The sequence below is a fragment of the Anabrus simplex genome, chromosome 7 (assembly GCF_040414725.1).
Source record: "Anabrus simplex isolate iqAnaSimp1 chromosome 7, ASM4041472v1, whole genome shotgun sequence".
NCBI classification, from domain to species: Eukaryota; Metazoa; Arthropoda; class Insecta; order Orthoptera; family Tettigoniidae; genus Anabrus; species Anabrus simplex.
The window spans coordinates 128,145,450-128,159,916 of record NC_090271.1 but is presented as its reverse complement, the minus strand read 5'-3'; the positions used below and the strand labels follow the sequence as shown (position 1 = coordinate 128,159,916).

At 38.1% G+C, this 14,467-nt stretch overlaps 1 protein-coding gene across 1 annotated transcript in view; it reads right to left on the bottom strand.

The window, feature by feature from the left end:
- LOC136876965 (nephrin) overlaps positions 1-14,467 on the bottom strand; it is a 1,454,397-nt gene that overhangs the window by 300,583 nt on the left and 1,139,347 nt on the right. The window contains exon 10 of the mRNA XM_067150735.2: positions 2,372-2,665. Within this exon, the coding sequence (XP_067006836.2) occupies positions 2,372-2,665 (294 nt within the window). The remainder of the gene's footprint in view (positions 1-2,371; positions 2,666-14,467) is intronic.

The following is a 14,467-nucleotide window of genomic DNA, read 5'->3' as shown; positions in this document are numbered from 1 at the left end:
TTTCAGTGTGCTATGGCTCTGTATGTCTCGCCCGCAGCGGAAGTTCGGCTCCCCTCCAATGGCCAGTGTGCCGATAATGAACCGTGTGTGTGTTGTGTCTCACTGATCCGTGAGTGAGCCACTCAGCACTGTCTACTGCGAGTCCACTGAATCGTGTGCCGTGAGATCGCCGTTCCTGTGAATCGATTCACTCGGACACTTAAACGAATCGATGCACTGCTTCGAATCATACACTCAGTAGCCAACACTATGTCGAACGCCTTTTCTAAATCGATGAAAACGGCATAAACTTCCTTTCCATTCTCCATGTATCTTTCACCAATAGTTCTCAACACTCCAATTCATCTCTTGTCCTTTTACCTCTACGAAAACCATACTGCTCTTCTGCAATATACGTATCTGTAACTTTCCATACAGTCTTCTAGCTAATACTCTAAGTAATATTTCGGTTGCATTGGTTATTAGGCTAATGGTCTTGTAGTCGTCGCATTTCTTCGAATTCTTCTTCTTTGGAATTGGTATCATGATTATCGAGGGAAATTCTTCTGGCCATTCCCCTTTGTTGTTATCTCATTACAAAGGTATGTTATTTCCTTCACACCTCTGTTTCCAAGACACTCTGCCGGCAATCCATCATTCCCCCTTGCCTTGTGGTTCTTCATGTCCTTCAATGCCCTTTCCACCTCGCTTTCCAAAATACAACACCGGTATCATTTTTTGTCCTCCATTAGTCTTACCTTCAATCTTAGTGTCCTTTGGTATTTTGTCATATTCATAGAAGTTCCCTACATATTCCTGCCAAAGCTCCAAGCTCCAATGCTTAAAACCAGAGAATAAAACTTATGCCAATAGATGACGTTAATGTTATTATGTGCAAATAAATGATAACCTCACCTCGTTGAATGAGAGGCATTTTATCGAGAAAGAATCAAACATTCGAAATTCCATCTCAGCCGAAACATGTCTCTACCATAAGAACACCTACAACGAAGCATCCAAGATCAACATTTGTTAAGATGTCATTCCTCAAACTTGTATGTGAAACCCATACGGGGTCGGGAATGAAGTAAGATGAATCCCCGCAGCGATACTTTACGACCGGATGCCCTTCCTGGCGTCGACATCAATAAGAGGAGTTAATGAGATAAAGTGAATGACGTGATATAATTTATAATAGTGGGAAGAAGGCGAAACATCTGCCGACATGTAGCCTACTCCTGTCTAGTGGCACCAAAGGGTCTGCTCAAGGTTTTACGTCCCTATGCGACGGACAGCGTCATATGCCCTCATTCCATATGAGCACTGCGAAAGGGTTTGGAATTTAATCCAGACTTTTCGCACGCAATCTAGTGATTATAAAATGTATACCCTGCCTGCCAACATCCTAATGATAAAAAAAACTTCTAGACCAACAAGACTCAAACAGGCTAACTACAACGTTAGACCATACACACTTGATGACTTATCGACCATGGCTACGAGACGCGCCGTGCTTTTATGGGAAATAATGTGTTTTCATACCCCAGATTGGAAAAATAAGTATTGCAAGTATGATGCTCATCATTGCACAGTTCTTTTAAGCCATATGTTGTACCAGTTTGTTTGTCAAACGTTCTCATTTTCCCAATATATCTGTGAAAGGCTGACGCAGTCCAACGTCATGGCTATAGATATAGCTGTGTACGTAAGTCATCGCGGCAATGAGACAATAACTTCGCTGATAGAAACGTATTTTTCTTTTTAAAATGTACAAAATTTGTGGTCGTAAGCGGTTCATCGTATTTTTCTTGTGAAGTAGAAATAACAATGTATAACTGGTACCAATTTCATCTGTTGAAACCTTCCCGTTTTCTCAACATCGCTGTGAATGACAGACAGAATTAGGCATTTTGAATATAGATAGTCAAGTTCTGGTGAACGTGCCAAACTTTTGCTAATGTCATCGTTTCATGACTTAGCCTATTTAACCATTGTCGCAACATCCAGAAAAATCTGGCATGGGGCATGCATAAGGGTGAAAGGAACTTGAGAGTGAAAAGGTTAAAAATACAATATTAATTCAGTTATCTCAATAGATTTGACAGTCCGGCAAAGTATTATAGATTGATTATGAATCCCTTCGAAACATTACTGAAGGCGAAAACAGTTTGTATTATTTCCTACAAAACTATGTTTACCTTACTCAGGAGTCCTAGCTTTTCCACTATTATTTGACACACACACACGCTCACACACGCACACACACACACATGCACACGCACGCACGCACGCACGCACGCACACACACACAAAATTTTCATTCTTTGTATCTGTCCCTATGCCAACCTATAAATTATCTAGTAATACAGTCTTAAAGAGAGATGATCAATACCTGCAGCTACGACCTGGAAGACGCAGGGTGTCCTCTGGTGGCCCACGGCGTTGGTACCCCAGCATGCTAGAGTTCCATAGTCCATGTCACTGACAGGTGTGTAGTTGAGACGAGATACCTCACCACTGCTCGAGTAGTGTGTTCCAGGTACCTCTGTCAGGTCACCAGAGTTGTTGAACGTCCAGTGAAAGGCGACGAAAGGTGGGTTGGCATCCACCTCGCAGCGCAACATCACCGTTTCGTGTTTGAGAGCGCCATACAGTTCCTCACGCTCATCCCGGCACGTAGGCACGTCTGAAACAGGGATTCACTTGTGTTAAAATCTCCTGAATCTTACATAATATTGCAACAAAACTATTAAAATGTAGACGGTTTCGCGAACACCAAACATATTGTATAGGTCATCGCTTTAAAGAGCGAATTGATGTTAAGTTACCAGACAGTAGTACAGTACTAGCATATCTCAAGACGTTTATGGTGTGGTTATGTAATCATTGGAAGAGAACACAAGAAATTTCACGGAAGTAGAGTGAAAATAACTTTAAACGCGTCATTTTGGAAGTGTAAGGCAGAAGCGGACACGTCTATTGCAAGTAATTCTAAGGATAGTGGGCATGGGATTTGTTTATTTGTCTGTACTCTCACGTAGAGGTAATTCGTTTTGGTGATATCTGAAACCATCTCTTTTCAGTTTCCACTCACGAGGGAACACATACATGTGTTACACTCGGATTCGGTTGAAATTTGGTAGGAATATTCGTGGGAGGCAGTAGAATGCTAAGGTGAAAACTGCATGTGGCCAGCGCAAGTTGAAATGCCAAAATTGAACAAATAAATAGTCGTAAAATTAGAAGTGCCGCGGGAGTATCGGAGTGTGGCGGTGAGGTAGGGAGGAGCGAAGCAGCGGACGTGAACCAACCGGGCTGCGTCGAGCTGCGCCAGCAGCCAGGCAGCGTATAGTTAGCGTGTTCCCCTTAACTTCCCGATCAGATGTGCAAAACGTAAATATGAAAAATTGCGAGTAACAAGAACTCGGGTGCGAATTTCTCAAATCTTATTGGCATCGTTGTTCAAACATCGTCCTTTGTATACTTGTTTCATGTGCAGTTTTCATATTTACGTTTTGCACATCTGATCGGGAAGTTAAGGGGAACGCGCTAACTATACGCTGTCTGACTGCTGGCGCAGCTCGTTACAGCCTGGTTGTTCACGTCCGCTGCTTCGCTCCTCCCTAACTCTCCCCCACACCCCGATGCTCCCACGGCACTTCTAATTTTCCGACTATTTATTTGTTCAATTTTGGCGTTTAAACTTGCGCTGGGCACATGCAGTTTTCACCTTAGCATTCTACTTCCTCCCACGAATATTACTTCCGAATTTCAACCGAATCCGAGTGTAACAAATGTATGTGTTCCCTCGTCAGTTAATTTACAACTGTTAGGTTCTTCACTCTGTCGAGACTAATTTTGAATTAATAAATACATTTATGAACAACCTGGAAAAGAAAACACATAGTAACAGGATGATACTTGCATTTTTCTATTTTAATTAAGTTGTTTCTTCTTCAGGTAAAATTCTGTTACCATATGCTTTCTTTTTTAGGTAGTTTTTATTTATTCAAAAGTAGTTTCTACAGACTGAAACAGCTAACTGTAATATATATGTATAAAAATGTAAACTTACAGAGAATGGTAAAATCTGGCAGGTATGACTAGTCGAACCAACGTTCTATTAGCATTATACATTGCTGTCCAATAAAAGTGTGACAAAATTTAAAAGTTAAATGTTCAGCAAAATTTGTGCATAACACGATCTCACGTGCACTACACGATCTCACGTGCACTGCACATCAACAAATTATAATTGTCTAACTGAAATACCATTGCTGTAATTAATTTTCAATAATGTGGTGCAGATGCAGTCTCCGTGATTCAGGCGGCAACACGCCGGTCTCTCACCGCTGGGTTCTGTGGTTCAAATCCCGGTCACTCCATGTGAGATTTGTGCTGGACAAAGCGGAGATGGGACAGGATTTTCTCCGGGTGCTCCGGTTTTCCTTCTCATCTTTCATTCCACCAATACTCTCCAATATCATTTCATATCAACTGTCAGTCGTTAATCATTGCCTCAGAGGAGTGCGACAGGCTTCGGCAGCCGGCGCAATTCGTATCCTCACCGCTAAATGGGGGCTTCATTCATTCCATTCCTGATCAGGTCAAATGTCTCGAAACAGGCTCTGGATTTTTTATTTTTTATTTGGTGCAGATCTGTTGCGAGAAGCATGTCGTGGTATTGCGAGAGATGGCAAGGGGAAACATTGTTACACTTAGTACCATAAACTGCTGCTAGAGGCAACCGAGTGGCAATTCCCTCAACGAACTGATTTTACAAAACGGCCCTGATCATTTCTGTGCACAGTGACATTAGGCTAGATGTATTTTATCCTTTTGGGAGGAGTCTGCGGGGCTCCCTAACGTTACGCCCCTGACTAGTCGTACTTTGAGTCTTCGTTTGCAGACATTTTATTGTGTAGCGAATGGTGAAATTAGAATGTGTTGAACTGGTCGAAAATGTGCTCTGTTAGATTCACTTCTAAATTTGGGACTATGCAGTTCATGTATTTCCTATACCATGAGGTATCATTTCCTGTACTTGCCCTGTGATGACGTAAAAACTCAGCACTCTAAGCATTTTTCGAACTATTCCACAGACGTATAATGAGAATGTCCCTATTAATAGCGAAGAGAAGTATTCGTCGAGGATTCTCCCACACTGATCCAGTATACTATTCTTCCTGTCAGTCACTGGTCACGTCCGCCACAAGTCAGTGCATACGGTTTGATTCATACCACAGAATGAGATTCTTATTTCATGCCCTCCTACTTTCCTTTATGTTATCAATGCACTCGTTACTTCGGCCTGTTTCTTTCTGAGTTTCATTGTACCACCCACTATTTCTTCACATTCATATCCTTTGCACACGTATCTTCTTTCCTGTTATCGGTACGGAATTATTCTATAAGCTTTATTGCTTCATCCATTTGGATATTTTCAATCGCTTGTCCTATCTCCATCTTGATAATTTCGTAAGTTCTCCGTTCATAATGTTCCTTCAAGTCTCTGACGTCTTATCTCCATCTACAGTATATTTGGGGCCTAATCTCTCTCTAACATTGCTGTGATAATAAGCCACACTATTCTCCCACTTACTTGTCAGGTAGATAATTAGGAGTAAGTGATGAGATTCTCCCCATCCTTCAACTGTTACCCACTTGCTGAGTGGTAATGCCTCCCTTGAGAATATTACTAGATCTATAACACTTCGTCCCGTTTCTGTTACATACGGGAATTTACCCCTTTCATCTCCTGCCCACCACCTGTTCAAAATATACAGTTTTCAGTACCACATAATTCTAGTAATTTTTCACCATATATCCTTTATCTTGACTTTTTCACTTTTGAATTACTATTTCCTCTATCGCTTTAGAATATAGTTTACATCCCCCGCATTGAAGTTCCCCATCATCACAATACCTATATCCTCCTGCACATTCCTTAATCTATTTATTTACACTGCTAATTCAGTGAAAATATATTGCGAATGTTGCGCCCTCGGGAGTGTTGTAGACAAAACCGAGGCATAAGATTAAATCTCCCTTTAGGTTCGTTTTTGTCTTTATCAGAAGTATTTCTCATATTTCAGTTTCTATTCGTTACATTTTCTCCTCTATTTTCTCGCTTATTAAGGTTGGTATTCCACGAGGATATCTCCCTGTACGAGCTCCCCTATCCTTTGCCTTGCTATACGTTTTAAGACCTTCAATATATACTTCGTATCCTGCTGCAATCCAAATCTCAACAAAGGTAATAATATGCATTTAACCTGCTCCCATATTAAAAAATCCTGCTATATTGACTCATATTAGTCTCCATTCGAGTGATTTTTTACTTTTACCCTCTGTCAAGATGCTGGTATTGCTCGTTCTTACTCTTGCTTTCTTCAGCTCTAAAATACTACCTTCTGTGCTTTATACTTTTCGGACCAGCAGTCCTCTAAACTCAAAATTTTACCTCTCGCTGCAGTTTCCTTTCCTCTGTCCTCTGTACCTCCACTGGGCCTTGGACTTAGGTCGAGCCAACGGTCACCTGCTCCGACGTACACCACCTCTGCAAATCCAGCTCATCTTCCGTTCGCCGGCCATGTAGCGCGCTGGTCCACCGTGTTAGCTGCTTTGCAAGTAGAATTATCACTCTCAGTTGCCTTACACATTCCTTGCTCCGTCGGGCGGGTACGCACTTCCGGCGTCGGTGCACTCAACTGCTTAACCATTTCCTTCGTCTGAGCGACCATATACGAGTACTATGCGGCGCGTGCATCTAATGTAGGCCTTAAGTCCGGAACTTCTTACTCTTCCTGAATGGAAACATAGGATTCTCTGTTCCTTGATGGTCTTCCTATCCATGTATCACTTCACCCATAACCTTTCCCCTTTTAAATTATTTGGATTCCGTATGACTGTTTGCCATCAGACAGATCAACTTAAATTTCGTCCCCGTAAGCCGTAATTTAGATAGTGGGACGTAAAAGCAATAATATTATTATTCCAACTTAACTTTAATTGATTTATTTTCTTTTACTCTCCCCAGTCTGTGCACGTCATCAATGACTATTTTACTGCCCCCTATATTCATATAGTTATTTAATAATGTCCGACACTTGACTTACTAAATATTTTAAATTTTAGGATTCGTTCTTCGCTATAGCGTAGGTAAAAGTGTTTTTTCTCCTTGCTTCTTGACATTATTTTCTCTTGCCACTTGTCTCAACTCTTCCTGAAGATTTTGGTAATTCTCCACAACCTTTTCTGTTATGACTCTTTAGCTCCTCTTTTACACACATTTTTAACTCCTTCATTTAATTGTACTGTTCACGGATTATCTGTCTCGTTTGTTCAGCCTGACAAGCCTCTCTGTTTCCTTCATTTCTTCCCAGCCACGTGCTCCCACTGGCCCAGGATCCATTTCTACACCTCCTATCACAAGCAGTTGTTGCCGCGATCAGAGTTACCTCCTACCCATTTCGTTGCAGGTGACTCTTCTCCCTTGGTGCACGCACCCAATTCACTCGTCCGCGCCAAGACCTATGGCCATCCAATACTGTTGAACGACAATTCCCATATTCCTCATTTAGCGCTCATAATACAATACGACCTTTTGCTTTGCCAGCTCGATTACAACTCATATACAGTAGGTAACTATGAATAAGTAAGTTATTCATTTTTATAACTGTGCGTTATATATGGAGTTATAAATAAGGTTATTCAAGTTCCGTAGGCTTTTTCAGTCGTTTTACACATGTGTGGCAGTATCGGACACATCTGAGAAAATAACCATTGCAAAACTTCCATAAGCGTCTTGTAATAAAATCCTTTCCGCACGTATATTACATTATACTGTTGGAACATTATATATTTCATTGTTTTTATTTCCTTAATACTCGTTGCGATTAGTGCGCTCTGTAGAATTAAGTGCGCGGGTACTAAGATGTGGTAATGTAATACCTTAATACTACAGTATTTGTAAAACGTCCCTTCAATTGCCGTACTATTTAAGAGACCTATGAGTGTTGGATCATTGTGCCGCCGAAGTTTTTTAATATGCTGGAACAAGTACTTGTGACATTTTTTATTTATTTATTTATTTATTAGCTGAGGCACCTGAGCTAAAGCTCGCTGTGGTGCAGTACATTCTAATATTATGGGTTCAGAGTATTTATAAAGTAAATTAATACACTCCAGTAATACAAGTTTGATACATCAAATCAGTTAATAGTAATTTTGGTTACATGAATAGAGCTAAGTACTACATATCACACATAAGTTACGTTAGTTTCATAAAATATTAATATATCCTATAAGATAATCATATGTACCAGTATATGTTTTGTTTTATATAATTGAATTGTTTTATAATGATACACTGTAAGAGTAAACAAGCAGTCACACCGACTACTAAATATACAAGAAAGAAAATGTAAAAGTCAGTTTCAAAATTCGTTAAATTTACATTTTTTTCTACTTAAGATAATTATTTAACTTCTTTTAGAACATTTTTATTGAAGAGGCGTTCTTTATATCTTCCGGCAGTTTATTGTAGAGACTAACAGAATAATGCCATATGGAATTAATTCCATATTTATTTGAATGGATGACAGTGCAGTGGATATTATTAGCATTCCTTGTATTATAATTGTGAATTACTGAATTTGTTTTACATGATGTATTTGAGTGTGCCAAATTACGAATAATTTTATATATCATAACCAATGAAGATTTCTGTCGTAGGCTATCAAGTGAGAGAACATTACACAGTCTGTACAATTGTTCAGTAGGAGTTAACAGAGGCAATTTAAAAAGTATTTTCAATGCTCTTTTATGCAGCATAACAACTCTAGCGAATAATTCCTTAGTACAACATGCCCATACATGGATCATATAAGTAATATGGCTCTCAATTAGCGCTTGGAAAATACTTTTCAATAAATTTTGAGAAACTTTGTATTTCAGTCTATTTAAAATGCCAATAGCTGGGATCAGTTTGTCACAGATAGATTCAACATGATGCTTCCACTTTAGTGATTCGTCAATAATTAGTCCAAGAAATTTAGCAGCCTTTACTCTAGGCACTGATTGCCCAAAAAACGTCAAGTGTAAATCTAAAAAATTATTACTTTTAGGTTTATGAAATAAAATATAATTGGTTTTGTCAGATTGATTGTTAATCGATTATTACAGAACCACGTTTCAATTAAATTTGCATCATGCTGCATATTTTGTTCAAGTTCTTGAATGTTATCACCGGTATAGAATATATTGGTGTCATGTGCAGAAAGTGATAATATACCTCTGAGATGTAAGTTACCCATATCGTTAATAAAAATAAGAAAAAGTAACGGTCCTAACACTGAACCCTGTGGGACTCCGACTGAGATAGTTTGGTAATTACTGTTGGTATTCATACAATTCACAAATTGTTCCCTATCTGTGAGATAGTCTATAAACCAGTCTAGAGCAACACCCCTTACGCCAGCTGCTTCCAATTTATTGATTAAAATACCACAATCAACTGTATCAAAAGCTTTCTTGATATCTATAAATATGCCCGATGCTAATTGATCTAAATCTAAAGCTTCTTGTAATTTAATGAAAATATCTTCAAAAGTATTGCAAGTGCTTGAATTTTGTAAGAATCCGTATTGATATTTATAAAAGAAATTATTATTATCTAGAAATTTCAATAATCTCTCTTTAATTATATGCTCCAAAATTTTTAGCAGGATAGGAATGATAGAGATAGGCCTACAATTATTATGTTCAGTTTTGTCCCCTCCTTTATAGATAGGTAAGACCTTAGCTATTTTAAGTCTTTTAGGGACTTTACCCTCTTGTATAGATTTATTGATTAATTTAGTTATATGAGGAATTAAATGATATGAAAATTTCTTACTTGTATTGTTGCTAATACCATAGCAGTCTTCACTACGACTATTTTTTAATTTTTCTATTATATTAGCAACTTCATTTTCATTGGTTGGACTCAAAAAAAAGAATTACTCGATCCACTCCCTAAATTAGGAGGATCATTAAATTGGATATTGCTGGGCATATATTTCGCTATACTAGTAAAATATTCATTAAATGTTGTAGAAATTTCTTTTGGATTTGTAACTAGTTCATCATGTATTCTCAAATGAATATCCATACTTAGTATTTCCTGTCAATATCTCATTTATAACTTTCCACTGATTCCTTGTGTTCCTTAAATTATTAATATAGTATGAGTTCTCTAATTCTCTCTTAAGTTTGGTAACCCTATTACACACCAATGAGTAATCTATCTTCAATTGTTGTGATACATAACCACATCCCATTTTTAATCTAACTTGTTGCCTCTTAATTTTACTGTACAATTTATTTTTTCTGGTTAATAAGATCTACAAGTTGAGGAGTTATCCATGGGCAAAAACGTCTTGTCCTTTTAATATTTTTCTGCCCATTGTTTTGATTTGTAGCCTCTGTACTAGCTTTTGTTACATACTCAACAATTTTGTTAACTATGGTATCACAACAATCGTCTTCCGTAATCGTTAATGGATTTTTGGACATATACTCATCCACTTTATTAATATTAGTTTTCTTAAATGTTATGAGTTTTCTAGTTACGTTAGTCTTCGATAATATCTCTAAGTCACAAACCAACATGTTATGGTCACTAAAGTCATGGAAGATGTTATATAAATTACATTTACAAGGTTTATTTATATATGCATGGTCTATGAGAGATTTACAATTATTGGTGATTCTAGTGGAAAAAATTGTATTACAAGCATTCTGATTAAAGCTGTCACAGAGGTGCTTTAGATCTTTACTAAGTGGAGTCTGCTCTAATTTATCAATATTAAAAAATCACCCATAGTAATACATAGATGTTTGTTATGCTTATTCCAGACATCTTATAATAAAGTTATGAAATCTTTAGAATATTGTACATGGGGATTATAACATGCTAGAACTTTGAGACCAAGTACTGGTACTTCAAGTAATAGTAAGTTAAATGGAATATCAAGACTATTGATAGACAAGATTTCTATTGCTTTATAAGGCTCTTTGATATAAATAACTATTCCACCTCCTCTTTTACGGATTCGAGAATAGAAATAAGCATCATATCCCTTTAAGTTGTAATATTTCTCTTCATCCGGAAGTAACCATGTTTCAACAATTATGATTAAATCTCCTTCAAATGCCATCCATCTCACACACACATCTGCTTCGTTGGATTTCCCCATATCTGAAGCACACCGCTCCATTACCAATTCCCGCCCCCTTCTAGCGAACCCCACCGGTATTTATACCTTTCTTCTACTAAATACTGCCCCAATGTTTTGTTCCCCTTTCAGAATTTTTCAAATATTCAACGATATAACACGTGATGGGAAGAAACGGCTGATATTCGGCCAACCTCAAACGTGGCCATTTTAAAAATCGACTGTGCATTCACGCCGTGATCGTAACAACCACCCCTGTACTGTTCTACTACTGTGGTATCAAGTGAATTTAAAATGCATTAGGCACAAAGAGAAGAACCGTTGTAATATACATGGATCTAGATCAGGCCGGTGATAAGGTAGATCATAAAATTCTTTTCACAAAAGTGAATCAGCTTGGACTTTCTAAACCATTGCTTCAATTACTATGTTCCTATTTCAAATATAGACATCAATCTGTTTCAAAAACGAAAGTTCACATGATTTTGTTAGTTATACCGGTATGCCACAAGGTTCAAATCTCGGACCTCTCCTAATTGTCATTATGGTTGATGATTTGCCCGATATACTTCGTTACTCTGATTGTTGGTTGTTTGGTGACGACGTAAAGTTATATAAGACCATATATAATTGCAGTGACGAGAATGATTTTCAGCAGGATATCAACAATGTTATATTACGATGTTATTTAGGAATTAGTTGCGACAGCAAATTAACTTTTAATAGACATTTTAAAAAAGCAATGAGTTTCACTAACAAAATTATTACTAGAAACTCCAAATTATTTGCTCAATCGAAAGTAATTATTAAGTAGTATATAAGTCTAGTACGAAGCAGATTAGACTATTCGACCGTAATCTGGAGCCCCCCCGTTTGAAAAAGTAATAAGTATGGCTAGCAAGACGCTTGATTTTATTGTTAAAAACCCAAAATTATTTGCTCAATCGGAAGTAATCTTAAGTTGCATATAAATTTGGTATAAAGCAAATTAGAATATTCAACAGTAATCTGGGACCCCCTTTATAAGGACCAAACTCGTCACATTAAGACTATACAAAAATACACTTCTAAGATATTTGTATCATAAAACGTTTAATATATTTTGTCCATTTGAAATTTCAATCCAGTTTTTATGGTATTTGTTCAGTTTGACGTCTTTGAAAAGCAGGAGAACATTATTTCATTTCAAATATTGAAGAAAATTTTAAGTAGAAAAAATTGCTGTCAAGAATTACTTAGTTTCATCCCTTTACATGTACCACAAGTAAAATCACGACAGCAAACACTATTTCACATCTTTAGATATAGAGGTGTTCCTCATACTAATTCACCTTTAGTTAAAATATTATCGGTTTATAATACATTTGGTGCTCAAATTGATTTATACGCTGGCACTAGCTTGTTCAATAAGCAAATAAAGGCAATTTTTACTAAAGTTTAATCATTATCGAATTCCGTGTTGCTGGAATGCTGGGTATTCATACGAATGTTTGGTTCGGATCTGATTTGTTTAGTAATTTTATATGGCTAATCTGTAGCCTATATTATTTTTGTTTTTCGTTTGTGGTTTTAATCTTCTGTTGTGTTCTTATTTCTATTATTATTATTATTATTATTATTATTATTATTATTATTATTATTATTATTATTATTATTATTATTATTTTGATGTCTTTAGAGTTCAAACCTGACATGTCAAGTAGGAATTTAATCATGCTTTGGCCTGTGAACTTTCATGTTATCAAATAAATAAATAAATAAATAAATAAATAAATAAATAAATAAATAAATAAATATATAAATAAATAAATAAATAAATCAATAAATAAATAAATAAATAAATAAATAAATAAATAAATAAATAAATAAATATATAAATAAATAAATAAATAAATCAATAAATAAATAAATAAATAAATAAATAAATAAATAAATAAATAAATAAATAAATAACTTGTGTTCGTCTTTTCAGTAGCTAAACAAAACCATCCATCCTATTTATCTTGATGGTCATCTTATAAATACAGTTGTAGGGGGTCCGCTGTCTGTAATTTCGTTTGTTTTGGCAATTTTTCAGATATTTATCCGTTTTATGTCAACTCAAGACCGAATCGGTGGTTTTTACTTTTCGTATCTGTTTGTCTGTTTGTTTGTTCCACCATCACGGCAAAACGGCTGGATAGATTTCAACCAAACTTCGTATTTGGAGTATACTCACCCCGAGGAAGGTTTCTATATGCATTTCATTTTAAAATCTTTGATTAGACGTGGATTTATAGGAAAGCCAGAAAGGTTTTCCTCCATTTTCTCTTATACACTGACTGACAGAGCAAATGCAACACCAAGAAGGAGTGGTCAGAACTTTATGCCAATTGCAGGGTAGACTGACGTCACTGAGGTATGCTCATGATGTGAAATGCGCCGCTGTGCTGCGCACGTAGCGAACGATAAATGGGACACGGCGTTGGCGAATGGCCCACTTCGTACAGTGATTTCTCAGCCGACAGTCATTGTAGAACGTGTTGTCGTGTGCCACAGGACACGTGTATATCTAAGAATGCCAGGCCGCCGTCAACGGAGGCATTTCCAGCAGACAGACGACTTTACGAGGGGTATGGTGATCGGGCTGAGAAGGGCAGGTTGGTCGCTTCGTCAAATCGCAGCCGATACCCATAGGGATGTGTCCACGGTGCAGCGCCTGTGGCGAAGATGGTTGGCGCAGGGACACGTGGCACGTGCGAGGGGTCCAGGCACAGCCCGAGTGACGTCAGCACGCGAGGATCGGCGCATCCGCCGCCAAGCGGTGGCAGCCCCGCACGCCACGTCAACCGCCATTCTTCAGCATGTGCAAGACACCCTGGCTGTTCCAATATCGACCAGAACAATTTCCCGTCGATTGGTTGAAGGAGGCCTGCACTCCCGGCGTCCGCTCAGAAGACTACCATTGACTCCACAGCATAGACGTGCACGCCTGGCATGGTGCCGGGCTAGAGCGACTTGGATGAGGGAATGGCGGAACGTCGTGTTCTCCGATGAGTCACGCTTCTGTTCTGTCAGTGATAGTCACCGCAGACGAGTGTGGCGTCGGCGTGGAGAAAGGTCAAATCCGGCAGTAACTGTGGAGCGCCCTACCGCTAGACAACGCGGCATCATGGTTTGGGGCGCTATTGCGTATGATTCCACGTCACCTCTAGTGCGTATTCAAGGCACGTTAAATGCCCACCGCTACGTGCAGCATGTGCTGCGGCCGGTGGCACTCCCGTACCTTC